At 41.0% G+C, this 21945-nt stretch overlaps 1 protein-coding gene across 2 annotated transcripts in view; it reads right to left on the minus strand.

The window, feature by feature from the left end:
• Nucleotides 1-21945, minus strand: part of AK5 (adenylate kinase 5) — a 258183-nt gene that overhangs the window by 69085 nt on the left and 167153 nt on the right. For both annotated transcript variants that reach the window (XM_047871638.1, XM_047871639.1), the window contains exons 9-10: nucleotides 5382-5424; nucleotides 244-288 (exon numbers count right to left, since the gene is read on the minus strand). In XM_047871638.1, the coding sequence (XP_047727594.1) occupies nucleotides 244-288; nucleotides 5382-5424 (88 nt within the window). The remainder of the gene's footprint in view (nucleotides 1-243; nucleotides 289-5381; nucleotides 5425-21945) is intronic.

Consider the following 21945-nt stretch of genomic DNA (forward strand, 5'->3'; position numbering starts at 1 on the left):
TTACTGAGGAACTAAAATCAGGAGTCTGACATTCCTTAGAGTCTTACTTTGTCTATTCTGTAAGGATACAAAGCCAAAAACAATATAAAACTGCATAAATGAAAGCAACAATCCAGAAGCCTCAAGGGTATTTCCTAACTGAAAAAGGGGCAGAATTCAAAGCAGAATAAGAAATGAACAGTTTTTTTTCTACCAAGTTGTTTATTAGCAACTGCATTAGAAAACTTGAGAGCTGTTACTCACCAATCATGAAAATAATTTTACACTTTCTCAAATCTTCCATGAAACCTTTAAAGTAAGAATAATTTAAGTTACTGGCAAGTAAAACTGTTTTGAAACACTGGTTTTACTTATGTTGTGTAAAAACCAAAATCTTGTAGCTTTATTTGATAAGAAGCCTTAAGTTCAGTAAATGTGTTAATAGGTCATAAATTATAGGCACCAATGACCATTTCAACCTTATTCCCAGACCCTGGTAACATAATTTCATTTTAACACAAACTATCAATTTTTGGTGGCAAAAATGATAAGCCATTAAATAGCATGACTTACAAAGAAAGATAATTTTTAAAATTATTTTAAAACATTCTTAAGTATCTCAGTTTTGTGTTATTTTACATTTTTCTTAACATTTGCTGATCTCTTTTAATAAAGAGGGGTTAAAGCACAAATGGGGAGTCTGGAAGATAATATTTTAAATACAGTTCCTATTTACAGAAAATAATACTATTTTCCATTTAAGGTAGTAATATAAAATTTCCTTCTAAAATAAATCTATTTAAATAGTCAATTTAGAGAAAAATATTAAGTCAATAATATCTAGCATAGGTCATATAGAGATGAAACAAAAATCCCAGAGATGGTGAGAGTGAGGATTGAATTTTGGGAACCACTACTTTATTTTTTCTCCAAGTTTTTATTTAAATTCCTGTTAGTTAACATACAGTTTAACATTAGTTTCAGGTGTAGAATTTAGTGATTCAACACTTAAATACAACACCTAGTGCTCATCACAATAAGTGTCCTCACTCATCTAGCCATCCCCCCACCTACTTCCCTCCATCAACCCTCAGTTTGTTCTCCATCATTAAGAGTCTGTTTCTTGGTTTGCCTCTCTTTCCCTATCCCATGCTTGTTTGTTAAATTCCACATTTGAGTGAAATCATATGGTATTTGTCTTTCTATGACTTATTTCACTTACTATAATACATTCTAGCTCCATCCATGTCATTGCAAATGGCAAGATTTCATTCTTTTTGATGACTGGGTAATATTCGTGTGTGTGTGTGTGTGTGTGTGTGTACATGTGTGTGTATCACATCTTCTCTATCCATTCATCAGTTGCTGAACATTTGGGCTCTTTCCATAATTTGGCTATTGTTGATAATGCAGCTATAAACATTGGGATGCAGGTATCCCTTCAAATCAGTATTTTTCTATCCTTTGGGTAAATACCTAGTAGTACAATTGCTGGATCATAGGGTAATTCTATTTTTAACTTTTTGAGGAACGACAATACTGTTTTCCAGAGTGGATGCACCAGTTTGCATTCACCCCAACAGTGTGGGACCGAGGAACCACCACTTTGAAACAGAGGAATAATTAGGAATTTTTGGCAAAGTGCAAAACCCTCCAGGGTTTGTGGAGCCCTAAAAGATTGTCAATTGTCATGTGGTGTAGTAGCTGGCCATGAAGGATGGGTAGACAATAGCTACACTTTTGATACTGTTCTCAACTGACTAGACCTAGGCGAGTGACTTCCTCTCCCTTGTACTTCAGTTTCTCCATCTGTAGGGTAAAGGTGTCAGACCCAATGATCTCTAATGTCTCTTTCGGTTCAAATACCTATGATTTTGTGGTTCCCGTAAATAAATGGGCCACAGGAGGAAATGGTCCCCTTTGCCCCTTGGCCAAAATTATGATGTGATTATTGTTGCATGTTTCAGGTTTCTAAAGTAACCCAAAATTCGAAGAGGCCTTGGGTTAAGGGTGAGGTTACTTGAAGAGATGACCACAGCCCCAAACTTGAATTGGGAATGGCTCTGTGAGCTCAGGGTCTCTGGCCTCAGAAAGTGCCCATGGTTATTGCTTGAGCCTGGAAGCAGGGGGTCCTCAAACTAAAAAAAAAAAATGTTTAGAGTGAGGACCTAAGGACAGGAGAAACAGCAGAACTACCCAGGAATGTTTCAGAGAAGAGCAGAAACAAACTCACCCTGACTTTAAGACCACAGGGCTTTAGTTATGGAGATCAGGCTGCCTGCTGAGCTGTGCCAGGGCAGGGTCACAGAGTTTGGGGGCAGAAGTAGATTAGCTCAGGATGCTCTGCAGTTGACTGTGGGAGTCTACACAGGCCAGTAAGGGAGGTATTGCTGTATTCTAGAGACCATCTTGAGCAAATGATGGTGAAAAGCTAAAGAAGTAGGCTCTAGAGGGGGTCAGAGGATGCCACCATGTTCAAGTCAATCCTTAGATTGGCTAATTTCTTTTAATTTTTTTAAACATTTATTAATTTTTGAGAGAAAGAGTACACAGTGTGAGTGGGGGAGGGGCAGAGAGAGGGAGAGAGAGAGGGAGACACAGAATCCGAAACAGGCTCTAGGCTCTGAGTTGTCAGCACAGAGCCTGACGCGGGGCTCAAACTCAAGAATGGTGAGATCATGACCTGAGCTGAAGATGGACGCTTAACTGACTGAGCCACCCAGTCGTCCCAAGACTGGCTAATTTCTGAGCAGCTTAGTTTAACACCCCCAGGGGTGGTGGTGGGTGTGTGGGAGCAGGCTGATTCCACAAAGAACTTTCAGAAGAGTTTCTTTGATGTGCTTAGACAAAGGCCAGACAGAGATTCTAAACCAGTGAGGAAGGTGGGTGTGGAGTGTTATGAACTATGGCTAACAAGAACTAACATTTAAAGTCAAGTTTTTAGAGCACCATGCTGGACAAACAAAATAGATGTGAGACTGGATGCTTCCCTTAGTTGGGCAGATGTGACTGCAGATGGAGTAACTGAAGATAATTTTGAATATTTTATTATTCTTAATTTAACCCTTATGCTAAGGGAGCTAACTTTCAAACTGTAATATACACTGAAGAGACAGTAATATATTAGAATATAGGACATTGTGATTTTTCACTTCATGGAAAATAACACGTGAAGTTTTGAAGTAAAGATTCTAGAGTTCAAAGGTATTTGATGTTTTTGTTGGAACCCCAGGCCCCTGAGCTGTGTGATTCAGACCCTTGGCTGTGGAAGTTCCTGGAGCTACCCCCACCTTGAGGGGAGACCCAGGATGGAGGGGCCAGACTGGGCGGAGCCAGCCCTAAATTCCCAGTCTAGGTGTAACTTAGGGCTCTTTTCCTGGTTCTGGAGGCAGCTGCTTTTGCTCTTGCTCTGGGTGGGAGTTGACTAAAATGATGGGCAGAATGTGGTTACCTTGAGAGATAGTACAAAGTTTTTATTTCCTATCTTGGTGATAAAACTGCAGTTTTTACACTTAAAATTAACAGATAGGAGCCTGACTTACACTTTATATTTTATGTAGATGATAAGTACTTTTGAAAGCGAGATCACTCCTCTGTTATCCAACTTGCTTTTCAGTAAAATTGGGATGCTTTTTTTATATACACAATGCTACCTTTTTGCTGGAATCCACTACTAGCTGAGGAAAGGCCCAATTCTGAAGAGAAAATGGGACATGAAGAATTGGGTTTGGGAACAGGAGGGGAAGGAGACAGGGGAGCTAAAATCAGAGGAAAGATGTGAATTTGGGGTTTGGGGAACCATCTGGTTTTCACACTAAGGAATAAAATTTTTTGTTCTTTCTAATCAAAGAGATGCTGCAGTCTCTACAGAACAGTCCACAGTGACTGGAAAAATCCTATGTTATCTGGAGCTTTCTATTAAAGGCACATACATTGGTGCTTTTAACTCATGGACCAGATGGTCATCTCATGTTCTCTAGACTTCCAGCTTCCTTTTATGAAGCTAAGCAACAACTGTTTCTTTTTTTAAATTCCTGTCCAGTTAACGCACAAGGTTATATTGGTTTCAGGTGAACAATATAATGATTCAACAATTCTATACAAAGCTGAGCAACTTTTAATCTATTTGCTATCTAAGAAAGCGACTATGGTTGTTATTGGGTATGGTTGTACCTATGATGGAACATTCATGCAGTGTAGTCATTAGGAGTTAAGGTTATGGAGAGTTTGTAATATCTTGGGAACATGCTTATGTTATGATATACACAAAAAGAATGGAGATAATTATTTGTATATACACATGTATTCTCAACTATATAAAAACAGGTACATAGCCAACCCACTGGGATAAAATACACTAGAATATTAACCATGATTATTTAGAGGTCATAAGGTTTTAGATAGCTCATATTTTCTACCTTGAAAACATTTCCACAATGAATACATATTAATTTTATAGCCAGGAAAAAGGGAAACTTTATTAGGCAATCAATCAATCCCTGTCCAGTTGGGACTGAGTTGATTATTTGCACTTGGCTCATGTTTATGTGCCTTTCCTCATGAATCACCATGATGTCATTTGGTGACTGAGATTTTCACATACTGCTATGGCCATTATCATCAAATGACACTTTATCTATTACCTCATGCTCATGGATCAGTGTAGGATTAGAGCTGGGGTTATTTGGAAAGCCGGATCACTTACTTGCATGTGCTCACAGTCAATACAAACATATTTCCATGAACCATAGTTACAGCAACATTTATTACTGAGTGGACATGTTAGAAGGTACTTTACCTAGGACAATCATGAGCCTTATCTCTTTTGGGCAATCTCAAATTCACATAATTTTAGCTATTTTCAGACAGTGAAGGCTGAATTTGCTAGTTGTTATGAGACTTTTAACATGACAACAGTTACAAAGCAGGATAATTTGGGTGTTTCTTAGGTTGCATCCCAACAGCACACTGAAGAATTTTAACTATCATGTAGGAAAAAGACTTCCAATAAATTTGAAGAATGTTAAAGTTAGCCAGCTGTCTTTACTGCAGGACTTATAGGAATCTTGCTATACTGTTATATGTGTCTCTTCCAAAGGGTAGTGAGTGTTAAATGTTTCCCAAACATATTTTTACAAGAACATTCCATTTTCACTAAGCATGCCAAGGGTCATGTTCTCTGGGTAGTAAGAAAATGCATCTCTAAGTAAGGTGGCCCTTTGATTCTTGATATGGACTAAAAGGGGAAAGATCCAAAGAGTTCCAATCTTAATTGTGTAGCCTGGCTAAGGAAAAACTGCATGCTGTCAGTAGTTTACTGTCTATCAGTTGGTGTTTAATAAAAAAGACATGCTCAAAGCTACTAAAATACAACTTTGGTCTGATCAGTAAGGGAAACTCACCTCCCATGGTATCCTCTCCAAATACATTTAACTGGTCATCACCCTGCACATAAAAAATCAAAATATTAGGTGAGAGTACTAACAGGTATTGTGCTAAACTTCTTGCCAATGTACATTAACATATCTAACTTTCCAAACAACTCTATGAAGGAGGCACAATTACTATCCACCTTTTACAGATGAAAAAGCCGATAATTCGAGAAGCAAGTTGCCCAAGGTCATGTAGCAGTGAGGGACAAAACCCAGATTGGAACCTGGGCTGTCTGTCCCAAGAGTTCATGCTGTCTTTGTTGGACTTCCTGGTACAATATCACACTTCATTTTCTTGGTGCATGACCTATCTGTGATCAGAAAAGCTGATTTGAAGAACACAACACTCTTCAGTGCCCGAAGCTCACTGATGGTTGTAGTTATAGTTGTTTAAAAACAACTTCATGGTTTAAAGCTGGACTTGGCACACTCTCTGTAAAGGGCCAGATAGGAAGTGTTTAGCAGTTGGTGCCATATGGTTAACCACTGGCCAATCCTTGAAAACTAAAGCATGAAATAAGGGAGACTGGAATGACCCCCTTTGATTGATGCCTGCCTTTAAATGTTTATTTTTTAATCAAGCAGCTGCTGCATTTTCCTTACAGAAGAACCAGTGGTAGTTGGAGGGGGGTGGTGAGGGGAGTCTAGGATGAAAGTTTATATAAAAAGGCATTTGGTGGTGCGCCTGGGTGGCGCAGTTGGTTAAGCGTCCGACTCCAGCCAGGTCACGATCTCACGGTCTGTGAGTTCGAGCCCCGCGTCAGGCTCTGGGCTGATGGCTCAGAGCCTGGAGCCTGTTTCTGATTCTGTGTCTCCCTCTCTCTCTGCCCCTCCCCCATTCATGCTCTGTCTCTCTCTGTCCCAAAAATAAATAAACGTTGAAACAAAAATTTAAAAAAAAAGGCATTTGGTGAGAATTCTAATTTCTACTTATGTCTCCATCCATTCCATTTTCCCACTCCCTCATCCATCATAGGTAACCACTTACAGAAGTTTTTTTTTTTTGCATCTTTTTCCCGATACACAAAAAACTTTCAGATATCTATGGATACATTTGAACATAAATATATAATCTGGCATTACCTCCATTTTGTATACAGAAAAAAGTGTACTTATATTACACATGCATATATGTTCATAATATACATACTCATCTATAATGATACTGTTCTTCCCCTTGCATTTTCACTTATCAGTGTATCCTGGAGAACTTTCCATATCAATACAGAATGTTCTCAGTTGTACAGTATTCTATCATATGGAAGGTAACATAGTTGTTGTTTTTAACTAGTCCTTTATTGATGGACCATTGAGCTGTTTCCAATCTTGGGTTATTTTGGGAAAAGCATGGTGAATAAGCTCACATAAAGGTCATTTCATACACATATATCTGTAGGATAAATTATCAGAGAAGGGGACGTGTGGTCAGACAGTAAATGTATCTATAACTGATAGATTTTGTCAAACTGCTCTCCATTACAGGTTGTGCCATTTTGCAGGGCCAGCCTGTGGCTCAGGCTTCACTCCAGCCTCTTGCTTCTAATTTGCTTTGATGTAGGAGTCAGTTAAATGAGGTTGGCTGGTTGTATTAATGCCCCCTTAAGGTAAACTGCCATGAGAGTACTTGTTTGAAATCAGAGCCTTGCCATTCTTTTTTAGAACATATGCCTTCAGGGCAACTTTACTGCTTGTCTTCTTAGATTTCCCTGTGTATCTAGAGCTATTCCAGGTGAGAGAAGAGTTTTTAATGGAGTGTTCATTCAGGAACACATTTGCATTCATTAACTTCCTTCCATGAATAGGAAAAATGTCAATTATTCCTCAGTGAGCCTATCCCTACTTCTCTTGTTGAAATCATTGCATTTTACAGCATTGCATTTTGGAGTTACTGGGATCATCTAATCCAACCCTGCCATCACCCTCTCCCATTTTACAGATGGGGAAATGGGTGGTCATTGAGGTCATTTGAGGAGCCCATGGCCATGTCATCATGTCCTTAGTGAAGTCAGGGTTAGGATGAGAACCACATCTCCTACCACACAGCATGGTTCCTGGAGATTTAGTCCTAGGAGCTTAGCTACCACCATGGATCTGTTAGTGTCATGCCACTGCCTGGCTGGTGCACCCATCTCTCAGCTGTTGCTAAGGGCTCACAGAACACCTTAAACATAGGACAATTCTGGTATAAGTTGTGCCCTAGTGTTCCCCTTGAGATCAGACTGAAGCTGATAGCCACCTGGGGTCACATCCTTGCTCAGCTCCTGCCCCTGCCCTATCTTGCATCTCTCCCCCTGTCCTAAAAGCACTCCCTAATAACACACTTGCAAAGAATTCCCATTTGAGGTTTTGCCTCTAGCGAAGCCCACCTGAGACAGGGACCTGTTTGAAGTTATGTTTGCCTAACAAGCATCTACACAGAAAGAGGTTCAGTAGCTTTTGTTGGAAAAGGATTGTTCCATTAGACTCTGCTTATTGCTTGTCACACAGCTATTGAACATATCCAGGTAGTGTTAGGGAGTCTTCTCCCTTAATTTTTAATATCACTGTTGAGTTATAAGACTTACACCCATCTTACAGGCTGAACTGCATCAGATTTTCTCACACCTAGTTATCATGTTTTAGAAGAGCAATCAAGGTTAATCTGAATTAGTAAAATAATGCACTGTGTTATAAAGGAGCCTATCTCACCTCTATGTGGCTTCTTGAGTCTGACTGGTTTTCATCCATAGCTTTTATTCATAGCCTTCTAGTATGTTTGCCCAACTGCTTCATATGAGCCCCAGCCTTACTTCCAATAAAGGCCTGATAGTGAAAAGGTTTTTGGAGCAGAGTGGTGCTAGGAATGGGGCCCACTGCATTCAATGACATGAAAGCCCAGGTAAATAGGATGTTTGACTGGGGGGTGTTATTTTCCATTGATGCTCAATAAACCTCATGATTCCTATGTGAATTTTTTTTGTAAATAAAATTAATCTGGCATCTTATACACACACACACACACACACACACACACACACACACACACACACTAACAACTAATGAAAGGCAAACACTTCTGGTTTTGTTTTGTGAAAAAGATGCCATAAAGACCCCAGAAGCCCTAAGTCTCATCTCTTTCTTTTCAAGTGCTAAGTGTGTTCTGTATGAAAGGCATTAATTCAGAATGTCAATTATATAAGAAGCAAAATGTCAGACAGGTTTGTTTCAGATACCTAATAATCTGTAGCTGCATCTGCAGTGAGGCATACTTTGAGAAAGTACAACCCATTCACTACCAACTTCCACCCTAGGCACCCATGGGTGCTTCTTGGTGTTACAGTCTTTCATTGTGTTGTGCTCCATCTAGTCAGCCTTCTGACACCTGTAAGCCTGAATTGTGAGGTTGAGCTTTGTGGGTATGATGAGGCATAGGTGCCTTTCCACAGTAATAAACTAGGTTTGGGGGGCATAAAGCAGAATACTAAATCTGAACAAACCGACAGAAACGGTACTAATATTGGCACAGATTTTATGTAAGTGTTAATTATGACTCACACATACGAAGCCAAGACACAGACTGCAATGAGGTAATTAATGCTGGTGAAGATGGGCAAAGCTGCAGAGAAACCATTAACACACAAGAGCAAGTTCAGGTTGCCATATCTTCTTGTGCTATACTTACGATACAATGCTGGTAACTGAAGGGGAGAAATAAAAAAAAAATCCTGTTGCAGTGACACAGCTAGAACCTCCAGACAGGACTTGTGGCTCTATGGGAAACTGGGTTTGGACTATGGATATGCTTTGGTCTCTATCTCTCATTCTCCAGTCAGGCCAGAGCCATAGGAGAGCAAAAGCGAATTGCATTCAACTTTATTTCCCGGGGTGGATGTGTCGGCAAGGAACTGCTTTTGCAAGGCTGGATTCTGGTATCATTTTTAGGAAGAGCAGCTAGTTGAGGTGCGTATATGTTTTCCTTTAGGATTGTAGCTCCTACTATCACCACCTTATGATATGGGTGTCTTGTCACTCTCAATTCCTTGAACTATTGAAATTTTGGGGGGAGAGATAAAAATAGAGCAACGTAGCCTCCCGGATGGGTTCACCAATCATAAGAAATTATGTTCTTCCACCTGCTTTCATTGCAGCCTGGTGTATGCTCCTGCCTGCAGGACCCGCTCTGTGTGACATTGTCACAAGCAGATCAGGTCCTAATATAAAGTGGACATTGAACTACTGCTATAATCTCACTGGATCCTTGCTGGGAACCTATGCGTGTGGAATGATGCTGCTGAAGTTCTGTGTGTCACTAGATGGGGATGTGCCTGAGCATATCCACTGCTGCCCTCAGTGCCCTGATACCAACCTATGTTTCTTTATCAGCAGTCTCTTACTGGTATCAGAGGTGAGGTCATGGAGTCAGATATTTACGCTGCTCCTCCTTATGTAGATAGTGTTGATGTTTAAAAATCCTTTTGGGACAGGGCATCTGGGTGGCTCAGTTGGTTAAGAATCGAACTTTGGCTCAGGTCATGATCTTGCTGTTTGTGGGTTCGAGGCCTGTGTCGCGCTCTGTGCTGACAGATTGGAACTTGGAGCCTGCTTCAGATTCGGTGTCTCCCTCTCTCTCTGCCCACCCTTCCCCCGCCTCATGCTCTGTCTCTCTCTCAAAAATAAATACACGTTAAAAAAATTAAAAAGTTATTCAAAATTAATAAAAAAATACTTAAAATAAATAAATATCCCTTTGGGGACCACGAAACGAAAGCTCTCCTGGGAAGGAGGTAGTAGGACATTTTTGGGGTATCTTTCTAGTTCTTGTTTGTATTAAACTGTATGTGTATTTCATGGTATAAAAATGTATACAGCTTCAAATGGAATTATGACAAAGAGGTTTTATTTAACAACAGAATATCATTGCTAAGATGAATTTCTTGCCCTAAAATTCACCAAGAAAAGACTACTTTCTTTCTCTGACATTAAGCACAGAGATCAACTTCAAGATTCAAAACAATGGATTTCAAAGAGATTCTCTAGTTTCTGAAATGAATGTGAGGAGCAGTCTTTTATAATTTTTTCTGACCTCCCCGAATACTAAGCAGTTCTCAAAGAATCATGGACCATGAAATGCTAGCATGAGGATTTTCCTAGGTTTCTATTTAAACTGATCTAAGGCCTCCCTCGCTGGTTCTAAGAAGCAACAACAGGAGGGTGGGGATGGGTTTGAGGCACAAAATGTTCTGTAGTTCTCAGAAGTGGTCGTCTTCATTGAGAAGCAGAATCTTTAACAGGAAGAAATAATAATTAAAAAAAAAACCCAACCCAAACAATACGAGGCTATTTCCCCATCTCATAACCTGAAAATGAAACTTTGTGAAGCTTTTTTGTTAAAAAACAAAAACAGCAAACACCTCGAGTAAACAACTAAATTTTTTTAAAGTTTATTTATTATTTTTGAGAGTGAGAGAGACAGAGACAGAGACAGAGTGTGAGCAGGGAGGGGCAGAGAGCAAGGGAGACACAGAATCTGAAGCAGGATCCAGGCTCTGAGCTGTCAGCACAGAGCCTAGCGCAGGGCTTGAATCCATGAACCGTGAGATCATGACCTGAGCCAAAATTGGATGCCTAACTGACTGAGCCACCCAGGTGCCCCCTGAGCAAACAATTTTAAAAAACGGTTATTGGAACTGCTATTTGCTAGTGTTCAGAGTGTTTTTAACGTGCATGATGTCATCCAATCCTCGGAAAGACACTAGGAGATGGGCAAGTTTGAGATTTCCTATTGTTCAGATGAGGAAACAGGCTCAGCAAGCTATGTGACTGTGCAGGGTGCCCCAGCTAGTGCGCTTGCCTGGTTCCCATGCTTGGGTCCTGATGCCTCTCCTGCAGCCCCTGATGGAGGATGACAACCCGTCTGTGTGTGATGTGGAGCACAGTGTAACGAGTAACTACACTACACCAGCGAAGTGAATGCTCATGGTGTCTTATGAATAGGAAGGAAGGTGGATTCCTTTGCTAAAAGAGGGACAGAAGCCACATCATGCCAACCAAATGATGTGAAAGCGAAATTCTCAAGTTTACTGGTTAGCTGTGAATGTAGTTTTAAGATTCCTCGGATCTTCAGCAGGAGAGTATTGGAAAACAGAAACGTAACTGCATTTTATCAGCAGGAAGAAGGGAGACTGGTCCTTGAGAAGCACTTTGAGTGTTTACAGTTCTTTCCTAAAGCATGTTTTCATTTAAAGTAATGGGCAATTTGGAAAAAAAGTATGGGGAGTGGTGTGTAATTTAGTTACACCCAAGAATTTATTTTACGGCAAGTCTCATTTCTCTCTCACTGAAGTATACACAATTAGAGGCCTTCTTGCTGTGGTAGCACTTGTATAATTGAGTAAACAGGGATAAAAAAATATAGGGGATGCTAGGCTAACCTTCTCCTAGTCTTATTAAATTGCAGGTTCTCTACATGAACTACTTTAAATAGTGGTTTACAGATCTGGCTCTCTAGGAGGAATGTTTTTCTTCTTTTATATATAAATCAAAATGTTGCTGTCTCTAATAAAAAATTTATCTTATTTTAAAGGTTTTTTTAAAAATGTTTTTTATTTATTGAGAGAGAGAAAGAGAAAGAGCATGAGTCAGGGAGGGGCAGAGAGAGGGAGAAAGAGAATCCCAAGCAGGCTCCACTCTGTTAGCACAGAGCCTGACAAGGGGCTCGATCTTACAAACCATGAGATCATTACCTGAGCTGAAGTCAAGAATCGGACACTTAACCTACTGAGACACCCAGGCGTCCCTCTAATAAAACTTTTAAAGAAAATATTTTCCTGATGTTTTCCTACAACTTCCTGTTTTCACCCCACTGCTAGAAGACAATGTAAGACACACTTTAATCTTGTCTTCACAAGCCAAATGCAGCATGTGGTTAAGCAGGGCTTTGTCAGGCTGCTGCTGTAAAGGAAGGAGCAAAGTTCCCATTCTGATTTCCTCTCATTTAAAGTTAATGTTGGCCGGGGTCCTTGGGTGGCTCAGTTGGTTAAACGTCCGACTTCAGCTCAGGTCGTGATCTCACGGTTTGTGAATCTGAGCCTAGCATTGGGCTCTGTACTGACAGTGCAGAGCCTGCTTGGGATTCTCTCTCTCCTTCTTGCTCTGCCTCTCTCCTATTTGTGCTCTCTCTTTCTCTTTCTCTCTCTCTCTCTCTCTCTCTCTCTCTCTCTCTCAAAATAAATAAATAAACTTAAAAAAAAAACCTCTGTATGTGTTCATGTGTTTTTCAGGGAGAAAAATATCACCCAGAGGAGTCACTCTTTATCCCACCTTCTTTCTTTAAAAAGGAAGTAAGACTGGGGGGGGCAGGTGGGGTAGAGTGAGCAAGTAGAGAGCTCAAAGGACCCTTTGATGACTCCTCCTCAATTCCTCTGAGTCCTTCCCTCATCATGGGTGTATCCCAATGCCTTTCTCTTCAGTCTGAAGCACTTCTTGGTTATCACTATGACAGATGCACCAAGCAGCTTCCCATGGACCACCCTTAAATCCAGAGTCCAGCTCTGACCTTGCCCCACGTCTCTCACTTTCATTATTCCCCAACTTGAATGTCCGTGTCCAACTCCCAGAGGTTCTAGAGGGTAAGGTTGAATGGGCAGTGAGACAGGGTTAGTTGGTGGTTGTGGGACATAGAGCAAAGGAGGAACTAACAATGACATCCAGGTTGGAGCTGTGAATCAAAGAGGCAGGTCAAAAGAGGTGTTCTTCCCACTAGAAACAACCTGTAGACCTGAGTTGAGGAGGAATGAGATCTTGCTGGAACCTTGATTTTAGCTGAGTGAAATCTATTTTGGATTTTTGACTTCCAGAACTGTAAGATAATACATTTGTGTTATTTTTATCCATGAGGTTTGTGGTAATTTGTTAGGGCAACAACAGGGAATTAACTCAAGCTCCTCCTATATGCTGGGAATGGGTCTAGATGCTGGAAAAGTAACAGTGAACAAACGGTTTTGACTCACTGAGTATATTAGGTATTTGAGCATGTGCTAAAACAAAGGGTTGTAAATGATTTTTATCCATGGGGGCTTTTGTTCAAACAGAATCTCATATGGAAGCCTAATATCTAAAAGAGAAGGATGGAACTACTATTTAGAGTGGAGTAGGTGGTTCCAGAACACTGCCAGGACCACCCCCTCTGCCCCCCTGCCTGACCCCCATTGGCAGACCCTCTTAGATGCCTACCCAATAGCCCACTTTCTTGCAGGCAGAGCCACCTGCCTCGTCAGATGCCAAAGATGGCCGATCCTTGCTTTCCCATCTGCATTATGGGCATAGGGTTTTGACCAAATCTGGGCCAGCAGGATGTGAAAAGCAAGTCTCTGGGCTTCAGAGGACAGAGTTCCTCCCTATTAAAAAGAAAGAGGGACAAACATGGGGAGGATCAGCTTCACTCATCCATTCTATTTTTGCAAATGATCATGTGAGGACCAGATGCTTGGAGCTGCCCTTGCTGCCTTGAGACCTTGAAGGGAGGCAATGCTCACAGACTGAAGGGGGCAACAGTCTGGGAAAGAGGGAAGCAGTCTGGCCCTGTGTGACTATCACAGGACCAGCCCTGGTCCATCTACTTTCAGACTGAGGTTAAGGGAGAAAACAACATTTTAAATTGTTTAACCCAATTTTAGTTACGTTACCAGCAGGTGCAAGGAACCTCACCGAATCCTGTTGAACTTATCCACAACTGTAAAATCCTTTCTTGGGTAAAAAAAAAAAGGCTCAAATATACAGAATGTCACTTTTTGCCTATACATGAAGGCACTTACTAGTATTCCAATAAATGAGTTATTAAAGGTTAAGACTATTTGCAATCCAAACCTAAAATCAGCATGTTTTTAGAGCTTTTGGAGGACTCCAATTCAGTATTCTAAAAATCTGGCTGCTATACAAGGTCCGGAAATGTTCGGTGCTAAAGACGACGTAAGACACACTTTGTTCCTGTCTTTGTATGCCAAATGCAGTGCAGTTGTCAAGCAGGGCTTAACACGTGCTAAAACTGGCAATCTTACAGTTTTCAGGAAGGATGCTTTCTTGCTGCTGTTCTTGTTTTTCATTATAAATTATGATCACTTAATCTTCATTAATGTTGATTTATTTTGTTGTGGGTTGTTTACTTAATGCTGGCCTGTGTGTTGGTATTTATTTGCACTGCCCATCTTTGGGGATAGACTGTAAGATGTGCAAGTCTGAGGGTTCACAGATGAGCCTCCAGATTACACAGTTACAGAAGTTGAGTCTCTACACATCCCAACATACTGATGCAATAAAAGTTGGTGCTGTCACAGTTGTTTTTTTTCAGGGAAAAGTGCGAACAGGTGAAGTAAGCAGGCAGTTGAGACAATTGAACAAAAAAGGCATTTCAGTGCATTCTAAACCCTGAAATAGTATTTCTATCATTTTATTATATTGGCTATAAAAATAATAACTACACTTATTGGGTATTATCTCATGTAATTTCTTCATTAGTGGCCTACTGAAGGAGGTGCTGTCATCCCCATTATACATATTTGAAGCTCTGTTTTAGGGATTGTGGAAATCTGCCCGTGTATTGGAGCTAAAAAAATGTGTGAGCTGGGATTCGAATTCAGTTGTCTGAGCCCAAAACCTGAGCATCAACTGAAAAAAATACATAACTTACAAATGTGCCATTAATTAAGAAAATTCAAAATCATGAAAAGTTATGGGGATTGGATTATGTTTGTGTCCATGAGGTGCTTTTTCCCCTGCAAATGCAAAAGCTATTTTGGAATTACCACATATAGACTAAGATATTTGTCAAGTAATTATTTTGTATTGAGAACAATTTTTACCAATATATATTGATCCTAAAAAACCAGTTAAATTCAATTTCCAGTCCTGGGCCTCAAATATGTGTTGCCTTCTTTTTTCTTGTATGCAGTAGGTGCTCAAGAGTTGCTGGCAAAGGGGAAGCATCATTTGCTGAGCTCCTTCCAGGCACTACAACTGAGCTTTCACAGAAATCTCATTATTCTTATGCAAATACCATGAGGTAGGCTTTACTATCCCCCAGTTGTAAGTAAGAAGATTAAGGGCTCTGAATTTGTAGTTTTACCTGCCACAACAAGTGGGAAAAGGCATACTGGTGGTTAGAAAAAAAGGTTTGATGTTTGTTCTTTCCTGTACCATTGCATCAAACAGTCTGTGACAGATTAATGGCAACTGTGGCCTCAAATTTTCACTCTTCTTTGCATGCATGCCTCTTACAAGGTCATTTTGTATACACCCTCATCAAGAAGGGAGTCTGTTCTCCCACCTTTGACCTGGGCCAGTTTTATGACTTGCTTTAGCCATCAGAATGAGGAAGAGAAGACAGTGTGCCAGTTCTCAGGCTATACTTCCAGAAGCTTGCACGCTTCCGTGTCCTCCTTGGTCCCCTGCCACTGCCATGAAGATAAGCCTGGGCCAGCCTGCTAAAGGATGAAAGGCCATGTGGAGCAGAGGTCCACTCATCCCGGCAGGGCCATCCTAGACTGACCAGGCTCTGGCTGACCCAGCAGCCAGGTCAAACCCAGCCAGAGCTCTATCAAAGAAACAGAACCAGAAAGATTTTAATCTGTCTATGTATCTCCATCTCTATAAGAGATTTACTGCAGGGAATTGGCTTACACAAGTATGGGGGCTAGTTGGACAAGTCTGAAAGCCATAGGGCAGGGTGGCAGGCTGGAAACTCTAGGGCACAAGGTGACACTGAGACCACACACAGGATTTCCTCTTCCTCAGGGAAACCTCAGTTTTGCTTCTAAGGCCTTTCAACTGATTGGATGAGACCCATCCAAATTATCAAGGCTAATCTCACTGTTGGTAGGAATATCAATTGTTGCAACCACTGTAGAAAACAGCACAGAGGTTCCTCAAAAAAATTAAAAATAGAACTGCTATTTTGATCCAGTGATCCAGCGATTCCACTTAGGGGTATTTATACAAAGTGAAAGAAATCACTGTCTCACAAAGATACCCATACTCCCACATTCACTAAAGTATATTTGCAATAGCCAAGATGTAGAAAAACCTAAGCGTCCACTGACAGACTGATAAAGAAAATGTCACACACACACACACACACACACACACACACACTGGAATATTATTTATCCATAAAAAGAAGGACATCCTGCCATTTGCAGCACCATGGATGGACCTTGAGGACTTCATGTTAAGTGAAATAAGTCAGATGGAGAAAGATGAATACTGTATGATATCACTTACATGTGGAATCTAAACTAAAAAAGCCCCAACCTCATAGATAAAGAGAACACATTGGTGGTTGACAAAGGTAGGGGGTGGCAGTTGGGCAAGATGGATGAAGGTGGTCAAAGGAACAAATTTGCAGTTCTAAGATAAATAAATCCTAAGGATGTGATGGTGACTACAGCATGGTGACTACAGTCAACAATACCTTTGAAGATACTAATGGGAGTAGATCTTAAAAGTTATCACATACACACAAAATTTGTAACTGTGTGTGGTGATGGATGTTAACTAGGCTTACTGTGGTAAACATTTTGCAATTATATATGTATAGACATATATATATGTCTATATATATATGGGTATATATATATGTGTGTGTATATATATATATATATATATATATTTCAAATTGTCTTTTTGTACACCTAAAATGAATACAATGTTACATGTCAATTATATCTCAATTTATAACAAGATAATCTCCTTTACATAAGGGCAACTGACTGTACATGTTAACCCCATCTACAAAATATCTTCACAGCAACATCTAGATTGCTGTTTGATTAAGTCACTGGGACCCATAGCCTAGCCAAGCTGACACATAAGAGGGCCATTACACTGTGGATGTGTGAGTGAGCCCAGCCTCCATCAGTGGACGTGGTTAGCCAGCCCCAGTGCCATAAGAGAAATAAATGGATGTGGTTTGAAGCCACTAAGTTCTAGCAGTTTCACAGCAATAATTAACTGATAGGTAGCACCTCTTATTTGGAAACAATATTTGAAAATTCTTTCCCCTGATGAGTTTGCCCTTTTGCTTTTGGCTGTCCGCTATAACGTTGCCAAGACAATGCAGAAGACAGCTAATGGGTTGTTTCCTAGAGTGACCTAGCTGTACCCTCCTGTAGTATGTTGTACTCAAAGGCCAGCCTTTTTATCTTCTCTTTGTTTTAAAAATCTTAGTACAAAGTTCCACAGGAGGTAAAAGAGAAATATTTTACTATCTTTTGAAGAACTTTGGCAAAGAGTATCTTGGGAATATTCAAAAGCCACGATGACATCATATTGGAAAAGCACACATTCAACCCACTACCAAAACACAAACAGACGCAGGAACCAAGGAAACCAACCTGCTCTTTTCTACTTCTCAAAGTCTCTCACACAGAATGCCATACAGAAAAAAGAAACAACTGCCAAAAGCAGAAATAAAAGAAGCCCAGGGAAGACGAACCTATAAGAGAAGTTAACACTTAAAAGCTGGGTCAATCAAAATGGAGGGCTGGACTCCCGGTGCTGAGAGAAGGCAGCCCTTTCCTTGTGGCTGGAAGCTGGAGGTGGCCTGCCTGTGAGGCACAGCTTCCATGTACATTTATGCAGTTGTGCACTGTGCAAACCATCTTGTCTGGGGAGATAAGTGGGAACTGAATCCACTCACCAACCTGTGAGTCCCCAAGGACGTGTGTGGTAGAGGAGGTTCTTTTTCTAACTTGAACAAATGGCACTACATGGGCTAGTAGTGGCCTGCCTTAAGGTGAGGTTTGATCATTTTTTTACATGTTTATCTATTTTTGGTGGGGGGGGGGTGTGCAGAGGGGCAGAGAGAGAGGAGAGAGAAAATCCCAAGTAGGCTCCACGCTGTTAGTGCAGAGCCTGATGTGGGGCTTGATCCCACAAACCCTGAGATCTTGACCTAAGCCGAAATCAAGAGTCAGATGCCTAACCCACTGAGCCACCCAGGTGCCCCTGATCATTCTTCCCCACTATTAAATATCCTATTGAATTTCTATTAAATAGAAAAAAAGAGAGTTATGGGGAAAAAAGCAAATGAGAGTTTTACAGTTCTTGCAAATGCCATTTTCCTGGTATCAGTCAGATCTCCCTCTCCCCCTGCCCAACCTACCCCTATAATTAAACATACAGTCTGCTTATAAGTCCGGGGCTTGCTATACCAACTTGGCCTTGGCCTGGTCCTCTAGCCCCACTTTGGCCCCTCCTCTCTGCTCCTTCCCTGATTCATAACACAGGAACCACCACTCCTTTCCTACTTCACAGTGCTACTGTTTTGAGGATTGGATGAGGTCTAAAGAGAAAGGGCAGAGTATAAACACAGGGTGTGCTGTTTACGAAACCACTTTACCTTGGGAGAGGGTCAGGGTGTCTCTTTAAACACATTTTATGAGCTCAGAGTGACCTCCTTCCCCTGAAGTTGCAAGACACAAAACTTTAAAGGACAATGGGAGTGTTCTAAAGTCTTGAATAAATCCTTCTCTTCAATGCCTCTTCATGTCTCTTCTACATATGTAATAAAATTAAAGAATTACACGTGCTCCCTGAGCTCACGAGCTTTGTGTCTATTTGGGGAGACTGATATTAATTAGATAATCATATAAGTAAATGCATATTAAATATGGGTGTATACAAAATACGGGATTCTAGGAAAATTAAACTCTAATGTGGATTATGGTTGGGGAATGGGCTCCCAGTGTGCCAAGGCAGGAAGGGAGGGAAGGGGAGACGGGAAGAGATAAGCCTATCTCAGGAAGAGCCCTCAGCTGATGCAAAGGCCCAAAAGAGGAGAAGCCTACACCCAAGCCAGCTAAAGGCAGGCCAGTGAGGCTGGCAAAGACAGCCAGGGGGATAGTGCACTGAGGCACCTTGCAAGGAACCAGGGAGTCCCAGTGAGAATTTGGGTTTTGTCCCAAGAGCAATGGGAAGAAAGGCATTGAGGACTATAAGCTGGCAAGTGACAAGATCAGCTCAGTGTTTTTGTAAAGAACACTCTGTCCAAAGTGGGAAGAACAATGGCTACCCCAGACGGTGGTGGCTAAGAGAAAATACGACCACTGGAAGTATTTCATCAGGAGTAAATTGGCGTACAAGTGTAAGGTGCTATTATTACATCCTTTGTTTCTTAGTACATCAAGGCAGGGGTAACTTTTCATGTCTTCAGAAAAGTCACATCTCTTATTTAAGATTATAAGATAAATTTGGGGTCAAATCTGGTGCCAGAACCCACCCACTATTCCCACCTACTCTTCTAATAGAGGCTCCACTCTATCATCTTCAAAACAGAAATGCATCCAAGTGGCCTTTGGTGGAAGCTGGATGTGAGCAAATGTTACCCCAGAACATTCGGAGATGAAATCTGAGGCTTGTGTGTTGCTAACCACAGATGACAGCAAGCCTGGCATTTAGCTTGGCATGGACGTGCTGGTGGAAAGGCAAAGCAAAAAAAAAATGCAGTCTTAGGAAAGCCTTGGGGAAAATAACTCACCAAACATATTACTTTCCTTCTTTTCCTTTTTTTTTTTAAGAATGTTAAGCTCAAGAGCAACTACAGTACATTTGTTTTTTCATTTTTTTTTCACTTAATTGAGCAGTTGCCACAGCAACTCCAGAACAGACTACTCATTGCCTTCAATGAATTGCAGATACACATTTTTCATGATGCAACTGAAAGTTGCAGCGAGCTTTTCAAAAAGGTAATTTAGAGAGGTTGCTTTTTTTTTTTTTTCTGGCCTGCTATCAGTATTCTCTCTCCACAGGACCTGGGAGTGGCAGTACTTTGCTTTCATGAATGAGAAAAATATGTCACGGGGAGAGTGGGTTTAGAAATGTCATCAGAATTCAGAGTTGCCAGCCAGTCAACATTCAAACAGCACAGTGTGGGAGAGAGGCACCTTGAGGAGCAGGGAAGCAAAGGGAAGAGGGGGCTCCCTCTTTCCAGAAACACACTGCAAAATGAGCACCTCTGCTGCTTGGCGAAGAGCTCCCAGGCTCAGCCTTCAGAATCGAGTCTTGGAATTGGATGAAAAGTCCTGCAGGTCCACCCTCCCTTGACCTCCTAAATCTCATTCCCTCTGCTTCTGCTCTGACCCCAACCTTTGTCATCTCTTTTTGCCTGAATTACTAAAATATCCTTCTAAGTAGCCTCTCTGCAAGCAGTCTCTCCACTTAGTCCACATTTCCGCTCAGTCCATAGAATACTTCTCAAATGCAGATCTGATGGTGTCTTCCTCTTCCAAGGATGACAAGAAATTTCCACCTCTTCAGCACTGGAAAAGCTCTTCCTGACCAAGGCCAGTCTGCCCCTCCAAGCTCATTAGTGTACTGTCTGTTCCCATGAGCCCCCTAGGCTGTCCTTTTATGTGCACTACCTTTTCTAGCCTCTATATTCACCCTATAGTTTTTCCTTAGAATGACCTGCTTAGCTACCCACAACTTCTCTTAATAAAAGACCCACTTTAAGACTGGACTCAAGAGTCACTCTCTTTCTTCCCCCTGGATCTCTGTGACAGTGCACACCACATTATACTCTGTCCTGTGTTAGAGTTGGCTATGGTTTTTATTCATCTTTTCATCTTCCACAGTGCTTTTAACATGGAAGACAGAGCAGGTGGCTCCCTCCTCACTAACCCATAACATTTCTATAATTTCTCAGCATAGTAAACATCTATTGGACTCCCTACCCAGAACCCATCCTGCCCTTAAAATGTACCCTAACCAAAGGTGATTGGATCAGGAGTGCACCTACACTAAGCTTGGACAATTAACATCCTTTCCTGGGAATTTACACTGAGAGATATTGGTCTTTCTATTGGCTGGGCCAGTTGGTAAACTCTTTACCACCATGTAAATGAGACTAGTAGAAGATGTATAGAGGGGTACAGATAGATATAAAATGAAGGGGAATTCTTTTTTTTTTTCAATATATGAAATTTATTGTCAAATTGGTTTCCATACAACACCCAGTGCTCATCCCAAAAGAAGGGGAATTCTTAATGGCCTTTCAGCACCTAGTTCTGCATTGTTCCTAATGGTCAGGTACATTCTTCCTCAAATTTGTGAGAGGTTTCCAAAGTTTCATAATATATTTCCCCCCTTTTTTTTGAGCTAGCTTAAACAGGTTTCTGTGATGCACAACCTCAAGAATCCTAACTAAGATACTCACATAGTGAGGGTATGTTTTTGTAACATGCTTGTCTTTCCCAAGAGACTGAGATCCTTGAAGGTGAGCACTAAGTAAATCTTAACTAAGTTTTGTAACCCCAGAATATGGCATTGTGCCCGACATTTAGTAAACAGATGTTCAATATGTAGTTGTTGAATTGACATATTGATATTTTCTAGACTCAGATGAGATGATGGATAAAACCCCCAAAGTGCTAAATCAATGTGAGCCTCATTTATTATTATTGCACTCATTGTGTTGAGCTCTGTTCCCTTACTCTCCAGAGGAGAAAGGGGACTGTTTGGGGACTTCTCAATTGTTTAGAAGTCAGACAGAAAGAAGAGGTGC

Source organism: Prionailurus viverrinus, chromosome C1 (assembly GCF_022837055.1).
Source record: "Prionailurus viverrinus isolate Anna chromosome C1, UM_Priviv_1.0, whole genome shotgun sequence".
NCBI classification, from domain to species: Eukaryota; Metazoa; Chordata; class Mammalia; order Carnivora; family Felidae; genus Prionailurus; species Prionailurus viverrinus.